The 17,964-nt window shown below is 39.7% G+C and overlaps 3 protein-coding genes and 1 pseudogene across 3 annotated transcripts; 1 reads left to right on the forward strand and 3 right to left on the reverse strand.

Annotated features, from left to right (window-relative positions):
- Positions 1–24: 24 nt before the first annotated feature.
- Positions 25–3,138, reverse strand: LOC114161513 (extracellular calcium-sensing receptor-like). Its single transcript, XM_028044821.1, has 7 exons — positions 2,860–3,138; positions 2,467–2,756; positions 2,022–2,317; positions 1,537–1,736; positions 1,218–1,439; positions 1,009–1,132; positions 25–929 (listed from the first exon to the last, which is right to left on the reverse strand). The coding sequence occupies exons 1-7, from the start codon at positions 3,118–3,120 to the stop codon at positions 25–27; spliced, it is 2,298 nt and encodes a 765-aa protein (XP_027900622.1). The 5' UTR covers positions 3,121–3,138.
- Positions 3,139–4,616: 1,478 nt separating this feature from the next.
- LOC114161514 (extracellular calcium-sensing receptor-like) lies at positions 4,617–8,105 on the reverse strand. The gene is made up of 7 exons (XM_028044822.1): positions 7,818–8,105; positions 7,428–7,717; positions 6,991–7,283; positions 6,414–6,619; positions 6,073–6,294; positions 5,863–5,986; positions 4,617–5,785 (listed from the first exon to the last, which is right to left on the reverse strand). Exons 1-7 carry the CDS (start codon positions 8,076–8,078, stop codon positions 4,887–4,889), a joined length of 2,295 nt encoding a protein of 764 aa, XP_027900623.1. The 5' UTR covers positions 8,079–8,105; the 3' UTR covers positions 4,617–4,886.
- Positions 8,106–11,724: 3,619 nt separating this feature from the next.
- LOC114162036 (extracellular calcium-sensing receptor-like) lies at positions 11,725–12,513 on the reverse strand. Its single transcript, XM_028045783.1, has 2 exons — positions 12,409–12,513; positions 11,725–12,306 (listed from the first exon to the last, which is right to left on the reverse strand). Exons 1-2 carry the CDS (start codon positions 12,511–12,513, stop codon positions 11,725–11,727), a joined length of 687 nt encoding a protein of 228 aa, XP_027901584.1.
- A 2,016-nt stretch (positions 12,514–14,529) lies between these two features.
- LOC114161479 (extracellular calcium-sensing receptor-like) lies at positions 14,530–17,827 on the forward strand (annotated as a pseudogene).
- The last annotated feature ends 137 nt before the right edge of the window (positions 17,828–17,964 follow it).

Below are 17,964 nucleotides of genomic sequence, written 5' to 3' on the forward strand. Positions count from 1 at the left end.
TAAAACCATTTTTTGCGTGCCAAGTTACTGTTGGTTTCTATTCATTAAATATTTCTTGGTGTTTTTTTCTGGCTGAATCAAAATAATAAAACACTTTGGAGCAAATATACACAGTATCAGTCCAAAACTGGAGGCCAGAATAGCAAATATCTCCACAGCCACAGTAAATTTTCCAGGAGAGCTGACATAAGCTGGGATGAAGGTGATCCAGACTGCACAGAATATCAACATGCTGAAGGTTATCATCTTGGCTTCGTTAAAATTATCAGGTAGTTTCCGAGCTAGAACAGCTAACACAAAGCAAAACACAGCCAGCAGGCCGATGTAGCCGAGCACAGCCCAGAAACCAACAGCAGAGCCTAACGCACATTCCAGGATGATCTTCTCCTTGTAGGTGGTCAGATTTTTCACTGGGAAGGGAGGACTCACAACCAACCAAATGATACATATTAAAACTTGAATAAATGTAAACGACAATACAGTCATTCTTTGCTGTGGAGGACCAAACCATTTCATTGCATTACTACCAGGAAGTGTAGCTTTAAAGGCCATTAGAACCACTATAGTTTTCCCAAGAACACAGGAGATACAGAGAACAAATGTGATGCCAAACGCTGTGTGCCGCAGCATGCAGGACCACTCAGAGGGGGCTCCAATGAAAGTTAGTGAACATAAGAAACACAGAGTCAGAGAGAAGAGCAGCAGGAAGCTCAGCTCAGAGTTGTTGGCTCTGACAATTGGAGTTGTTCTGTGATGCAGGAAAATCACTGCTGTTATGACAGCAAGAAAGGCTCCACTAACAGAGAATACAGCCAGGATGATTGACAGGACTTCATCGAAGGATAGAAACTCCACAGGTTTGGGGAAACAAGCATCTCTCTTTGCATTTGGCCAGAACTCTCTGGGACACGGGAAGCAATCAGGAGAATCTAACAAGCACATTATAATATGTTGTTAGTATTTAAATATATCATGGTTAACATTTGAATTATAAAAAATAGAATCTACCTGTCATATTACTGATCTCTCCTTCAGGACATGGTATACAGTCATAGCAGCAGATTGGTTTTCCTTTCTGCAACACTTGACGAGTTCCTGGAGGACAACTCTCTGAGCAAACTGACACTGGAACCTGAAACAGAAAAATGTGCAAATTTGAGCTAAATAATTTCAGAAGGAGCACAACACATTTGTATTTCTTGAACATTTATAATTACTTGAGTGCCACCTTCGACCCAGGTTATTTTCCTGTTGATACGAAACTTCTGGCCTTCTGGCAGCGATGCGTCATAAAACCCCACTGTCACCGGCTCAATGGCTCCTCTCTCATTCTTCTGCCAGTTCACCAGTTCATAAAAAGCCACTGGATCCCCATTCCCATCAAATGACACATGATAGCCATTTTGGGAAAGGTTAATCTGCTTAAGCTCAGTAAAAACCTGTTGAGTTGCAAAGCAATAAAGATTAGAAGATTTAAAGTAAAGCATTTTTCATTAGAATTATATTTCAATTCAATATAGTGTTTGATTCCCAGACCTCTTTTGACTCCAACCTTTGGGTTTGAAGAAGGGTGAAATTTATTTTTTGAAACAATGCATTATGAATAGCATGTGCTATTGCATAAACAGCCTTGTACATCATGTTTGAAATCCTCAGCTGAGATGTATCAGTGTACGGACTCTGGAGTGTCGTCAAGTCCTCTTGTCCATTACACATTCTTTTGGATGTACGGTTACCTAAAATCACAGAAAAAGATCCAGACATATAGATTTACATTCTTACTCTGCAGAGTCCTTCATCATCTCACAAAGTGCTTGAAGTCTACATGAACCAAGGTTCACGCGGGTTAAAACTTTTGCATTGGCATGCCTCATTCTTATACTACATTTATGTTATTCTATGTTTTTCCAACACAGAAGATCCAAATTTAAAAAAAAAATTTAAAAAGCAACATATGGACCTTTTGGGGTTCCAAATATGTTCATTTACAAAAAACAGCAACAGCAAAAACAACAACTCACTTTCTGTCAGGCTGCAGTTGAACACATCCTCCCAGAACTCAGTCAGCACTGAAGAGCCACGCACTTCTGAGGGAGAGAGATCCAGGAGGAAGTCTCTAAAGCCAGGGATGACAGATTGCTGGATGGCAACTCCGATGGCCCCCGCACAGAAAGTGTAGCTCAGCAGTTGTGGTTCGGTTATCCAGGCCTCACTTCCAACCCACTGGCGAGGCGGAGGAGGCTCCTGAGCCAGCTCCTCTAACAGGATCTTCATGTCTCCAATTGCTGTAAAAGCCACCACAACTTTTGATGTTGACCTGGAGAGACATAAAATGCATTAATGCAAACTAACATATAGCTTATTTTTAATAAATCATAATAAAATCAATAATTTGGTTTAATAGAATATTTATCAGATTTGATGATGCACATCAATGCAAGGCACATATGTAGGCCACACAAAAACCTTCTGATAATATCGGCAACTCTTTTGATTTTGCTGCGTGGGTTGGTCCGATAAAAGGCTTCAGAGTACTCCACGCAGATCCCCTCTCGGAGTGCGACGTCTAGAAAAGCTGCCATGCCGTTATTTCCATAATCTGAGTCCGACCGAACGGCTCCAATCCAAGTCCAGCCAAAGTGTTTCACCAGCTTGGCCAGAGCGTCAGCTTGAAACTGATCACTGGGAATGGTTCTGAAAAAATTTGGATACTGTTTCTTATCTGAAAGGCAGGCACACGTGGAGTAGGGACTCACCTAAAAAAACAAAATAGAACAAAAAAATAAAGAAAACAATGAAGCCTATAAAGATAATCAAAGAAGCAGATTATTTCATTTTGGAAAAATGTTAATTATTTACCAGGGGAATGTTAAACGGTCCCGTAACACGTGATATGCTCATGGACGCCGTGGATCCAAACTCACCAACGACAGCCATCACCACACCAGAGTGAGAACAGTTGTCGCCTGAATTAAACACAGAGTCATTGCCGTTTAGCAGCTGAATTGCTGCATGCATGGCCACAGGGATGGAGGCACACGAGTCGTAGATTTGATATCCGAGTTTGACTCCTGGCAGCAGCTCTGTGCTGTTATTGATCTGCTCAATGGCAAAGATCATTGCTCGAGTGAGGCGCAAACCACGGGGGTCCACACTGCACATACAACAGAATTAAAGAGAACAAGGATAATTAGTATATTGTTACAAAACATCATGATAATATGCATAGAAATATGTTGCCTGGCCAATACATGTTATTGCAAAGTTCAAAACGATGTAGACATTCTAATAATCAATCTTAATGTATTTATTTCTTCACTTAAAATAAATGTTCATAAGCACTTTGTTTTAAAGAAAGAAAAAAGGCAGATTTACAAGTGATGATTTCGCTCTGATAGAACAGCCGTCATATTAAAATAAGAAAATACATGACATGCATTTTTATACAATATGAAATAAATAATAGCTGATGCTACATGGGGGAGAAAAAATAATAATTTAACCAGAATGTAACATCATTTCCACCTCCTCACTTACTAACCTCCCTATGCAGCTTAGAGTCTGAGGCACTGTGTTGTAGTTGTTGTCCACTGTGTGCATGTTGTGGTGGATAGAATAAACACCTCCAATGAGGTAGTCCCCATCCTCAGAGAATGCAGGCGTATGAACGCCACCCTGCAGGGTGCACACTGAAGACCGCGTAGCCATCAAACCAGCATCGCTGGATGGAAGACCCACTGAGTTTTCCAGGCTATTGGCAGATTCAACAAGACCAACAACCATGTTCACATCAAGCAGACTCAGAGCCAATGCCAGGCCAAGACACAAAGCTGAGACTCCCATCCCTGAAGAGCATGAAGGCGTGTTTCAGCTTTTCTATATACGTTCGTTGTTTGTCGCGGGAGACTAGAATGAATGTCGACGCACAATAGGCTGAGATCAAGGCTTTTAATTGGATGACCTTCATGTTTAAGTTTTTTCTACGTACGTCTTTGTTTTGTTGTTGATATTAACACTGATCAAATCCGCAATGTACTGGACCTTAGTTTTATGAACATATTGCTGCTTTGTGAGGTTTAAGATTCTTAGCATGAAACTTCAAGTCTGGCATTGTAAAGGACATTCTTGTTTTCTGAAAACTTGTGAGGCTATTCCTTTTATTTTTTTTCATGTGCTGCACATTGTTAGTATAAACAACAGTCGGGAATTCCTGTATGTACCTACTGCTTTATATGCATTGCTCATTTTCAGACAATTGAGGGGTTTTTTGCTTTAATTTTGATAAACTATGAAGTGCCAAATGTACCTTTTCAGGGGGTAAAATTGAGATGTTAAAGAACAAGAGGTTTGACAATTATGGCCGGGTTGCATAAAGTTAATCACCACATTATTCATACCCCTGGCAGATTTTGGTTTGTTATTTTTGCAGAAATCAAAAGGCTTATTTTTACTGAAAGTTTTGTTAATATTTCAGACAAGATCCTCTTTATTTAATAATGAAAAATTTCCAGTGTACCATGGAAATACATACAGGGAAATAGCAAAAGAGTTACAATATTGTAAAAATGTTCACCTATTTCAAAACGTCATGAATTATACAGATTCATTACACGTAGTGACACCTTCAAGTCTTTATTGTAGCTCTGATGATTATGGCTTAATGTTTTAAGAAAACAACTGACGTTTAGCCTTGGTACATTTTGTACATGGGTGTTGCTTGTTGTTTTTAGTACGAGTCATGGTTAAGAGCAGTAAATTCAGACATATATGGAGAAAAAAAACAAAGTCATTAATATTTACACTGCTTACAAATGTTGGTGTATAGTTGATATATTGCCATGAAACCAACTCAACCATATTGTTTCCAAACAATGTAAAAGGGAAACTTAACTTTTGTTCATTAAATGTTTCTTAGTGTTCTTGTCAGGCTGAAACAAAATAATAAAACACTTTGGAGCAAATATACACAGTATGAGTCCAAAACTGGAGGCCAGAATAGCAAATATCTCCACAGCCACAGTAAATTTTCCAGGAGAGCTGACATAAGCTGGGATGAAGGTGATCCAGACTGCACAGAATATCAACATGCTGAAGGTTATCATCTTGGCTTCGTTGAAATTATCAGGTAGTTTCCGAGCTAGAACAGCTAACACAAAGCAAAACACAGCCAGCAGGCCGATGTAGCCGAGCACAGCCCAGAAACCAACAGCAGAGCCTAACGCACATTCCAGGATGATCTTCTCCTTGTAGGTGGTCAGATTTTTCACTGGGAAGGGAGGACTCACAACCAACCAAATGATACATATTATAACCTGAATAAATGTAAAAGACACTACAGTCATTCTTTGTTGTACAGGTCCAAACCATTTCATTGCATTACTTCCAGGAAGTGTAGCTTTAAAGGCCATTAGAACCACTATAGTTTTCCCAAGAACACAGGAGATACAGAGAACAAATGTGATGCCAAACACTGTGTGCCGCAGCATGCAGGACCACTCAGAGGGGGCTCCAATGAAAGTTAATGAACATAAGAAACACAGAGTCAGAGAGAAGAGCAGCAGGAAGCTCAGCTCTGAGTTGTTGGCTCTGACAATTGGAGTTGTTCTGTAATAGAAGAAGATCACTGCTGTAATGATGGCCAGACAGGCTCCACTAATTGAGACTACAGCCAGGATTATTGACAGGACTTCATCGAAGGAAAGAAACTCCACAGGTTTAATAAGACAAGCATTTCTCTCTGCATTTGGCCAGAACTCTTTGGGGCATGGGAAGCAATCAGGAGAATCTAAAATATAAAGCAAACACATTTGTTAACTCATTGATTTTTTTGCCAAGCTGGTGTTTAGAAATGTTTAACATTACCTGTCATATTGCTGATCTCTCCTTCAGGACATGGTATACAGTCATAGCAGCAGATTGGTTTTCCTTTCTGCAACACTTTACGAGTTCCTGGAGGACAACTCTCTGAGCAAACTGACACTGGAACCTGCATCACAAAACAAATAATGTTCTCAAGTATCAACAATGAAGCAAAGGTTTAGCTGTTTAATAGTTTCTGTATTGTCCCATTACTTGAATGCTATCCTCCAACCAGGTTATGTTCCAATTGATGTGGAACTGCTGGCCCTTTTGCAGTGATGCATCATAATATCCCACTTTTACCAGTTTAACAACTCCTCTGTCACTCTTCTGCCAGTTTACCAGCTCATAAAAAGCCACTGGATCCCCATTAGAGTCAAATGAGACATGATAACCATTTCTGGAAAAATTTACTTTCTTCAGCTCTGAGAAAACCTGTGAAGCAACACAGTATTAAGGGGAAAGAAACATTACATTTAAATGCCATGTAACAAAAATAATGACGAATGTATTGTCAAAGAAATTGTTTAAAATCACTCTCTATTCTATCAGACCTGGTTTGGTTCCAGTTTAATGTGTTTGTCACAGTGTATGGTTTCATTTGTTTTCAGGCAAACTGCATTGTGAATAGCATGTGCTATTGCATAAACAGCCTTATATGCCATGTTGGTGATTCTTAACTGAGATGTTTCCGTGTACGGGTTAGAGAGTTTTTTAATGTCTTCCGTTCCGTCACAGGTCCTTTTGTGTGGATCAGAATCTAATGACATGGAAAGATAAGACCAAAACTTATCAAAAATGCAACAAAACTTTCTGAGGGCGTCTTGAAAGATCTCATGATGTTTTATCTGCAATGTTAAAAGGTGGTATTAATCCCTATACACGTAAAAAAAAATGTCATTCTGGGTAGTTAAAAACGTTTTGCTGAATTATTGTGGAACAACTTTAAAAGCTTTTGGGGGGTGTTTTTCAATAGAAAAAATAATAAGGTATTGTTTTAAAAGTAATTAGACTATTTTTCTCTCTGAATATGTTCTGGGTTGCATATGCTGAAACAGATAATCACTTTAGGTGCATTTTTTTCCACTTTGTACATTTACTTTTCAGGAAAATGCAAGTAAACGTTCTCACTTTTCAGCTTGCAGTTGAATGAATCCTCCCAGAACTCAGACAGCACTGAAGAGGCAGCCACTTGTGGGGGAGAAAGGTTGAGAAGGAAGTCTCTTAGGCCGGGAATGACTGATTGCTGGATGGCAACACCGACTGCCCCCGCACAGAAACTGAAACTCATCAGGTGTGGGTCCGTTACCCAAGCCTCACTTCCAATCCACTGGCGAGGTGGAGGGGGGTCCAGAGCCAGCTCCTCTAAAAGAAATTTCATGTCGCCTGGAGCTGCAAATGCCACAACTACGGTTGATGTTGATCTGAGGAGAAATTGTTAGTGTATTATGTAACATATAGCTGGATTTTTTGCAATTGTATGAGGCAAATCAGTTTCTTTAATTAAATATTTGTCTAATTTTCTGAAACACTTCGATACAAAGTATACATGCAGCAGATACAGAAACCTCCGGATGACGTCAGCGACTCTTTGGATTTTACTGCGTGGGTTGGTCCGATAGAAGGACTCAGTGTACTCCACGCAGATCCCCTCTCTGAGCGCCGCCTCAAGAAAAGTTGCCATGCCGTTATTTCCATAATCCGAGTCCGACCGGACGGCGCCTATCCAAGTCCAGCCAAAGTGTTTCACCAGCTTGGCCAGGGCGTCAGCTTGGTACTGATCACTGGGGATGGTTCTGAAAAAGGTTGGATAGTGCTTCTTATCCGACAGGCAGGCACAAGTGGCGTAGTGGCTCACCTAAAACAAAAAAATCAAATGAAGCTTATGTGCGTAACAATTACAGCAGGAGAGAGGCAATTTCATTAGGCAGAGAACGAGCAGAGTACGAGCTATTCACCTGAGGAATCTTGAAGGACCCGATAACACGAGACATACTGATGGATGGAGTGGATCCAGATTCCCCAATAACAGCCATTACGGCGCCAGACTGAGAGCATTCATCAGCTGTGTAAAACACAGAGTCATTTCCGTTCGCTAGCTGAAACGCCGCATGCACAGTGACAGGCACAGATGCGCAAGAATCGTGGATCTGATATCCCAGCTTCACACCGGGCAGCAGCTCTGTGCTGTTGTTTATTTCCTCAATGGCAAAGATCATCGCACGAGAGAAGCGCAGTTCTCGAGGGTCTATTCTGCACACACAAAGCATGAATGTGTAGCCTACAAAGCAATCCAAAAGAAAATGTCGCTGGACTAATACAGTACACATCAGTTCAAAGTAAAAGATTAGGAACCATCTTTTTCAATAAAGCCGAACCCGAGAAAGTTTATTTTCATTCTTTTAAAGTTATTAAAAACTTTAAAAGTTTTAAAAACAGAATTTTAAAACAGAAAAATTCAACTAAGACATATTATCACAGCCTATGTCAATGATGAAAAAAAATCTCAGCTTTTCAGTTCAACATCATTTCCACCCTCTACTCAATTACTAACCTCAGAGGCTCGGGAGCTGTGGTGTAGTTGTTATCTACCATGTGCATGTTGGCATGGATTGAGAAAACGCCTCCAATAATGTAGTCGCCCTCCATTGAGAAGGCAGGTAAATGAGCAGAACCCTGCAAGGTGCACTTCAAAGATGAACCCCCCTCAATATTAACCCCATCAGCGTTACTGTCAGACCCACCCAAACCAACCATAGTTCTAACCTCAAACAGACACAAGGCCGATGCCAAAGCTGGCATAAACAAAGCTGAGATGCCCATCCCTCATGTGCATGCAATGTGTGTTTTATCCTTCTTATATCATTCTTTTTTCTGTCAGAGGAGGAGAGCTGATTCTTTACCAGCAGCCTGAGATGGACAGTGTTAATTGGATGATCTCTGTGTGTTTACGCTTCGAGGCGTGTCTTCTTCCTGTTTTTTCTCTTTCATCCTTTTTCCCCACTTTATTTCTTATCTTCACTGAAATTATTAGAAATAATAACCCTACTCCCAAGGTTTGAATATGAGTAAAAACACAAGCAAGTCCAGAGACATACTATGAAAGATCTGACCACTTATTCATTAAAAGGGACCGTATCATGTAAAATTGACCAGGGGGGTGGGGAGTTAAAAGCTTTACATCATGTTACAGTGTTATTCCTTCATCAAAAACATATCTAGTGTTGCCTTGATTCTTTCATGCATTTTTTAGAAATCCTTTAATCTCCCGGGGCAGTCATTCAACTGTGAAAAACCCTAACCCTAACCCTCCTCCTCTGAGCTGCAATTTCAAAATTGCTTCAAATTCTTTATTTGATTTAAAATATTTAAATTGGTTTACATTTTTATTGTCAACATTAATTTGTTAGCGTATTTTTGACCAAAAAGCCTTCCTTCCATGGAGGGTTCTCTACTTATTAGCAGAGAGTTATGGGTTTTACGCATGGGGAAGAAGCACCAGGCGAAAGGTGGAAGTTTTCCATCAGGCATACAATGAAGCAGTCAGAGTATCGGATTATTCCTTACTTCCTCTTGGCCATTGCCATGAATCTGTAAATGTCACATAAATGACAGTCACATTTTCTGATTCCCAATGGAGAAACCTATGTTTTGGTGTATAATGTATGCAGAAAGAGTGAAATATGAGCAAGCTAGAAGAATTTGTTTGGGAACCCTCAGCATTCTAAAAGCTTAATTGCTTAGCGACCAGAGCAACCAGTGTTTATTTATTTATTTATTTATTGGAAGACTGATCATAATGTGAGCAAAAGCTTGAAGACAAATTTTATTAAATCTGTAAAAGACGTGAAAAAGATTAAATAAACATAAATAGTTGAAGAGTATGACTAAATTTTAATTTTAATTTCAGTTTCTAGCTGAGAGTACGTGGAGGTAGTTAGCTGTGAAAGAGCGTAAAGATTTTAGCAGAATTTGTCTTAAATTATGAGATGTTCCATTCATTTCAATGGGGCCCAAGACGATCACAAAAAAACTGATTATTTCATAAACCTCTGAAGATATCAAAATCAAAATACATAGCTGTTGTCCCTTATCATGCTAAATGAATGAATGTTAAAGAAAAGGGAGAATAATTAAAGAAAAATGTACCAGTCAATGACAATAGGATTCTTTCAACCATTGTGTACTTTTAATGTATTGCTGACATATTTTGCGATATTAATGGTCCCTTCTAAAATAAATGAAAACTGCCTAATAGTTTGGAAAATACATCAAGGCCGCACACAGAGAACTGACTGCCACAGTATTTTAAGTTTTTTTTTTACGTAGGAAAGTGGGCTCTATGAAAAATACCTTTAATACCTGCATAGAGGTTATTTCAGAAGGTAATTTAATTAAAAATAAGCCTAATTGGACTGTAAATTCTAATGTATTGAAAATTACTGTAGCCATCCGGAAATATTGCTTTATATTTTAGAAGAATTGGTTTCTCTGACATTTCTAACAAAAGCTAAAGCTTAACTGAAAACTAAAAAATATCTCAAAATGGAGAAGCACTGATCCGTGTATGTGCTGTGCATTTTACGTGTTATTCTCTGAAAAATATATGCATTGTACTAGGGTTTTTTTTTTCACTGTTTTCTGCATAAAGTTCTGGGGGTGGAAATTAGCACCCGCCACTGGCCAAATGCGGGTAAAAGTATGAAGTGGCGAGTAAATTGGAGCAACGCACCCGCCACTGTGGCGGGTTGACAATTTGAACAGAAAAAAAAACAAAAAGCTTCATTCAGTTTGAACTTCTGTCCAGGGGAGGACTGACTGTCTGGACTACAGACTGTCGCATTTACTGCCCATATCTGGCGGCCCTACGCTGTCATAATTTAACAAAGAAAAGTATATTAAATATAATTTTTATCGACCGCGACAGCACATTGGTTGATTTTATTGACGGACATTAGGCTTATCCAATGAAATCCCTCGGTTCTCCTTGGCCCGCCCCTCCCCTCTAAGGTTATAAATGGAGTCATTTCAGCTAACGGTTGCTGCTAACCGGAGTCCGAGAAAAGTAAGAGGATACGAGACCGGGCGGGTCAGAAAACCTACGACAAAAGCTAAAAAGCGCATAAGCCCATTCAGAAAAATGTGTCAAACTAACCAATATGTTTACCACACAAACTTTGACCGCTGGAGCAGATTCAGTAGCGGAGAATTAGCGATTCAGGGACTTTATCATAGTCGATTGTGAGAGAGACCAGGGACAGATTGAGGAAGAGCTCAGATTAGCTGCTGCTGCCTGGTAAAAAGGAGTGAAAATGTTCTTAAAGGAAAAGTTTCATGCAGGCCGGAGGGCAGGTGTGTGTGAGTCCGAGAGGGGGAAACGAACACTAAGCTCCAGGTAGTCAGAAAAACTCTGGAATAAAACGTGAATAATGACGGCTTGTGGAATTAATAATGAACACGTTCTGAAATCTTAGAAAGTGCATGCTGAATGAAAATGCTGAAGAGCTTAAGATATCTAACCTATAAGATCCTCTTAAAACAGGAACAGTCACTACTTCAAACAGTGCTTCCACTCATAATAGCAATTAATGAATGTTTGAAGACAAGAATGGATGAGGGACAAATTCAAAAATATTTTATTTATTTTTTCAAACATCAAGACAGTCTTTTTTTCTCACAAATAAAACATCAAAAACGATCAACATCGCATTCAGAACTACATACATGGACATTTAAAGAGAGTAGGATTTTTTTTTTTAATTCTGGTTTTGATGTGTAATTCTGATAAGATCTAATGAGCAACTTTGTAAGATTAAATGTTATCTATTTACCAGGCACTGTCATAATATTAACTCTATGCCAATGTTAGTTTTTGTTCATTAAATGTTTCTTAGTGTTCTTGTCAGGCTGAAACAAAATGATGAAACACTTTGGAGCAAATATACACAGTATCAGTCCAAAACTGGAGGCCAGAATAGCAAATATCTCCACAGCCACAGTAAATTTTCCAGGAGAGCTGACATAAGCTGGGATGAAGGTGATCCAGACTGCACAGAATATCAACATGCTGAAGGTTATCATCTTGGCTTCGTTAAAATTATCAGGTAGTTTCCGAGCTAGAACAGCTAACACAAAGCAAAACACAGCCAGCAGGCCGATGTAGCCGAGCACAGCCCAGAAACCAACAGCAGAGCCTAACGCACATTCCAGGATGATCTTCTCCTTGTAGGTGGTCAGATTTTTCACTGGGAAGGGAGGACTCACAACCAACCAAATGATACATATTATAACCTGAATAAATGTAAAAGATATTACAGTCATTCTTTGCTGTACAGGTCCAAACCATTTCATTGCATTACTTCCAGGAAGTGTAGCTTTAAAGGCCATTAGAACCACTATAGTTTTCCCAAGAACACAGGAGATACAGAGAACAAATGTGATCAAATACTGTCAGCTTTTGTTGCTCGATAACTATTAAAATTGATCCACAGACGGTGGTATCCATTATTACCTAATACTGTAAGCAGCGTGTGGTTGTGCAATGTCCACATTCTTCTGAATATGTGTGTCGCTTTGGGGCATGAACAGCTCCCAGTCTGGTGTGGTGATGGCTGCTGTTGGAGACGCGGGATCCTCTCCCTCAATCATCAGCATCTCACGTGTGATTGGATCAAACAACATTCCTCTGGTAAGAGGAATACAGTCTAAGATGAAATTCAAAAACGTCTCCTCATGGACATTGGATTTTATTTTCTACACTTTGCACTTCTCTTGCTATAGGTGAGCCACTTCGCCACTTGTGCTTGCCTGTCAGATAAGCAACAGTTCCCAACTTTTTCGGAACAATTCCCAGTGACCATTACCGCGCTGGCCAAACTGGTGAAACACTTTGGTTGGATTTGGATAGGAGCAAGCCATTCTGACTCAGATTATGGATATAAAGGGATGGCGTCTTTTCTGAAAGCAGCTCTGAAAGAGGGGATCTGTGTGGAGTACATTGAATCCTTCTTTATATCTGACCCACAGATGAAGATCAAAAGAGTTGCAGACGTTATCCGTAGGTTCGTATGTTTAGTGTTACTGTTTTTGAAAGAGAATCTATAAATTAAAGAAATTGCTTTGGCATGTTTGCTATGTTTTTACTGAAACCTCTTTTCTGATAAGTTGTATAATTGTAAACTCTTTGAAATATGTGGCTAACGCTCAGAAGTGCCGCATAAAAGCAACATGTTCCAATGTCTTTTCAGATCAACAGCAAAGGTTGTTCTGGCATTTACAGCTGTTAGTGATATGAAAACCCTTCTGGAGGTGCTGGCTTTGGATCCTCCTCCACCTCGTCAGTGGATGGCGAGCAAAGCCGCGATCCACTGACAGGGGCATCTCCGTAGCTGACTGAGTTCTGGGAGGACACGTTCAACTGCAGCCTGACAAAAAGTGAGAATCTATATCTTTTCTGTCATGAGAAAGGAAAAAAGAATATAGCCTGAATACAAACAGATTTGTTAGAACAATTATTTCATGCGATTTTATTTGTAGTAAAGCTTTTTATTTATTTATAAATTTTAGTCCAAATTAACGTTATTCCCCTCTAGCATCTTACCAAAGTCGAGATTTTCACATGTCTGTGAAAATGACAGTAGATCAGCAGTTTCTGAAATACTCAAACCAGCCTGTCTGGCACCACCAACCATGCCACAATAAAGTCACTTAGATCACCTTTTTTGAATGTTTTCCTTGACTACACTTTCAACAACCTTTATAACCTTTAAGAACTTCACTTTATCATGGGAAGTTTGGTATGCATTCTTTCTTTTGGTATTCGCCAGGATCGGTTTTCTACGCTTTTTATTCATGAGATGTTCCCCTGAGGCCCACAAAGGTCTACACATCCACAACAATTAAAAAGCAATAATCTCATGGGCGTCGCTGCCTCTTGGTTCGTTTTGCATGGAACTTGAGCGATGAGGCGAAAATCACTTGCCCTCCTCCAGCCAAGCGACCGGCGAAAGTCAAGCATGTGGAATTTTGAGCTCGTACACGTAGATGTGGACACCTGGGTTAATGACGCAACACAAGGAAGTGGAAAATGTTTCAACTGTTGTCACTCCTGTCGATGTCACTTTGCGATGGGTTCATCCTAAGTGATGGGAAACATTTGACCTTTAGCCCTTGTTGATCATTTCTAGTGTTGTCTCACTGTTACGACCCAAAATACCACACAAACATGGCTCTGTTTTCATAAAATATCAAAAAAATAAAAGGTTTCTTAAGAACAAGACTATTTTCAAAGGTAATAAAATGTAGGGAGGAAATGTACAGAACTAAATTCCATGTCGACAGTGTCCTATGTGGGATGAACAAACATGTGACGTATAATGAGGGAGGTTTATAAAGCCAGGAAAAACAGAGTCACTCTCAAAAAGAAAACTTTGAGGGATGGAGATTTGGACAGTTTATATTATCTTGAGATTAGGATTGAGTTTATTGGAGCTGAGTTCAGTGGTTGGCCGTAGCAGGTCTGTGAATGGCTTAAATCAAAAGTTTGATCCTGTAGGGGTTGACGTCTCGACTGAGGCTTCATCTTTGAAATGTTCACTCCAGGGTGCCACTCGCTCACCTGAATTCTCACAGGATGGAGACTTTCTTATTGGAGGTGTTTTCTCAATTCATTACCAGCATAACACGATGATTTATAATTACACCTTCAAGCCCGAACCTCCGAGGTGCACTGGCAGGTTAGTAGGAGCGAGAGACTGACAACATTATATGTATCATGCATTATTGCTGCGATGGTGGGTGAAATAAATCTTAGATTTTTATTTCTTTACAAATTCTGTCTCATATTTGACATAAACATTTCAATCTAAATATTTTCAATTCTTCAGATTACTTACAATTTGAAATATGACAGAGACCATTTTGATTCATTGACCCAATTGCATACAACTGTTTGTTACATGATCAGTATCTTTTGAATTTATGAGACTTTTTTTCAGTTTAATGTAAACATCAACAATTTCCTGCTTCATTTTGTTCAGCTTGAGTGTCAGGAGTTTGCGCTTCTCTCGTGCTATGGTTTTTGCCATTGAGGAGATTAACAACAGCACAGAGCTGCTGCCTGGCATCAAACTTGGATATCAGATCTACGATTCCTGTGTCTCGGTGCCTGTGGCAGTGCACATCGCATTTCAACTAACAAACCGCCAGGACCCTGTGTTTCACAAAGGAGAAAACTGTTCTCAGTCTGGAGTGGTGGTGGCTGCTGTCGGAGACTCTGCATCCACTCCATCCATCAGCATATCCAGCATTGTTGGGTCCTTCAACATCCCTCTGGTGAGCTCTCTGAATTTATTGGAAACTGCTATTCTGAAATGTTCTTGTATTGATAATTGATTTTTACTGTAGGTGAGCCACTTTGCCACTTGTGCCTGCCTTTCAGACAAACAACAATTCCCAACTTTTTTCAGAACAATTCCCAGTGACCATTACCAAGCTGACGCTCTGGCAAAGCTGGTGAAGCATTTTGGTTGGACTTGGATAGGTGTTGTACACTCAGACTCAGATTATGGAAATAATGGCATGGCCTCCTTTCTTGAGGCAGCTCTGAGAGAGGGGATCTGTGTGGAGTACATTGAATCCTTCTTCAGAACCGACCCGCAGAGCAAGATCCAAAGAGTTGCAGATGTTATCCGTAGGTTTGTACATGGATTTTTTTTTCCTGTAAATTTTGTCATTTGAATATAATTTTAAAGATTACCTCAGTCTGAGCACTAAACACTTTGTCTTTTCAGTTCAACAGCAGTGGTTGTTGTAGCGTTTACAGCTGTTGGAGAAATGAAAGTCTTGCTGGAGGAACTGGCCCGGGATCCTCCACCTCGTCAGTGGATCGCGAGCGAAGCCTGGATAACTGACTGATGAGATTCAGTTTCTGTGCGGGAGCCATAGGTGTTGCTATTCAGAAATCTGTCATACCAGGTCTGAGAGATTTCCTTCTTGGTCTCTCTCCCTCTGAGGCGGCTGCTTCCCCACTGCTGACAAAGTTCTGGGAAGAAGCATTCAACTGCAGCTTGACAGAAAGTGAGATTCTTTTTAAATTGGTATTTAAAAAAATACTTTGTTCAAACTGCAAAAGGATTTTAAAAATTTCTCTGTAATTGAAAACAATATGACTCCAAATAACGTGTTTTGAAACAAATTTATTTTTTTGCAATTCTTAATGTTTCTGTATTTGAATGTTGCCTAATAAATACAACATATTAATATATTTTTTAGCTTCCTTAGACAAGATAGCATGTGATGGAACTGCAGATCTAAAAACCCTAAAAAGCCCGTACACAGAAACGTCTCAGTTAAGAATCACTAACATGGTGTACAAGGCTGTTTATGCTGTGGCTCATGCCATCCAGAATGCAGTGTGTAACGAAACAAATGGATTGTTGCGTTGTGACAAACATGTCAGATTGGAACCCAAACAGGTCAGAATATTGCACATTTACAAGTTTTCATAAACCATGAGAGAATGGTCATTTATTTTCAGTTTCTGTCTCTTTTCTTAACTTAAAGGTTCTTAAAGAATTAAAGGAAGTAAACTTCTCCAAGAACGGTTACCATGTCTCATTTGATGCTAATGGGGATCCTGTGGCTTTCTATGAATTAATAAACTGGCAGAAAAGTGAGAGTGGAGTCATTGAAATGGAAACAGTGGGATATTATGATGCATCACTGCCAAAGGGCCAGGAGTTTCGTATCAACAGAAACTTAACCTGGTTGGACGGTGGGACACAAGTAATAAGCCTAAACACTTCACAGAACAAATAGTTTGTCAAAGCTGCTTGCAGACCTCAAGATTTTGTTTCTGTTTCAGGTTCCAGTGTCAGTTTGCTCAGAGAGTTGTCCTCCAGGAACTCGTAAAGTGTTGCAGAAAGGAAAACCAATCTGCTGCTATGACTGTATACCATGTCCTGAAGGAGAGATCAGTAATATGACAGGTAGAATCTAATGTGTTTAGCATACACATTTCTGATATTCACATTTTATATTCAGAACTTTTTCTTTAATTTTGTGTCTAGATTCTCCTGATTGCTTCCCATGCCCCAAAGAGTTCTGGCCAAATGCAAAGAGAGATGCTTGTTTCCCAAAACCTGTGGAGTTTCTTTCCTTCGATGAAGTCCTGTCAATCATCCTGGCTGTATTCTCTGTTAGTGGAGCCTTTCTTGCTGTCATAACAGCAGTGATTTTCCTGCATCACAGAACAACTCCAATTGTCAGAGCCAACAACTCTGAGCTGAGCTTCCTGCTGCTCGTCTCTCTGACTCTGTGTTTCTTATGTTCACTAACTTTCATTGGAGCCCCCTCTGAGTGGTCCTGCATGCTGCGGCACACAGCGTTTGGCATCACATTTGTTCTCTGTATCTCCTGTGTTCTTGGGAAAACTATAGTGGTTCTAATGGCCTTTAAAGCTACACTTTCTGGTAGTAATGCTATGAAATGGTTTGGTCCAACACAGCAAAGAATGACTGTAGTGGTTCTCACTTTAATTCAAGTTTTAATATGTATCATATGGTTGGTTGTGAGTCCTCCCTTCCCAGTGAAAAATCTGACCACCTACAAGGAGAAGATCATCCTGGAATGTGCGTTAGGCTCTGCTGTTGGTTTCTGGGCTGTGCTCGGCTACATCGGCCTGCTGGCTGTGTTTTGCTTTGTGTTAGCTGTTCTAGCTCGGAAACTACCTGATAATTTTAACGAAGCCAAGATGATAACCTTCAGCATGTTGATATTCTGTGCAGTCTGGATCACCTTCATCCCAGCTTATGTCAGCTCTCCTGGAAAATTTACTGTGGCTGTGGAGATATTTGCTATTCTGGCCTCCAGTTTTGGACTGATACTGTGTATATTTGCTCCAAAGTGTTTCATTATTTTGATTCAACCAGAAAAAAACACCAAGAAATATTTAATGAATAAAAAGTAAAAAAAAAGTAAAAAGCTTTTTGGAAAAAAGATACTATAAATGTGACATGACAGAAATCAAAGTCTTTTCAACCTACTTACATTCATCCGATAGAAGAATATTGAATGAATTCATTCTAATTTGTCTAACGGTTGTTA

This window comes from Xiphophorus couchianus, chromosome 18 (assembly GCF_001444195.1).
Source record: "Xiphophorus couchianus chromosome 18, X_couchianus-1.0, whole genome shotgun sequence".
In the NCBI taxonomy this organism is placed as follows: Eukaryota; Metazoa; Chordata; class Actinopteri; order Cyprinodontiformes; family Poeciliidae; genus Xiphophorus; species Xiphophorus couchianus.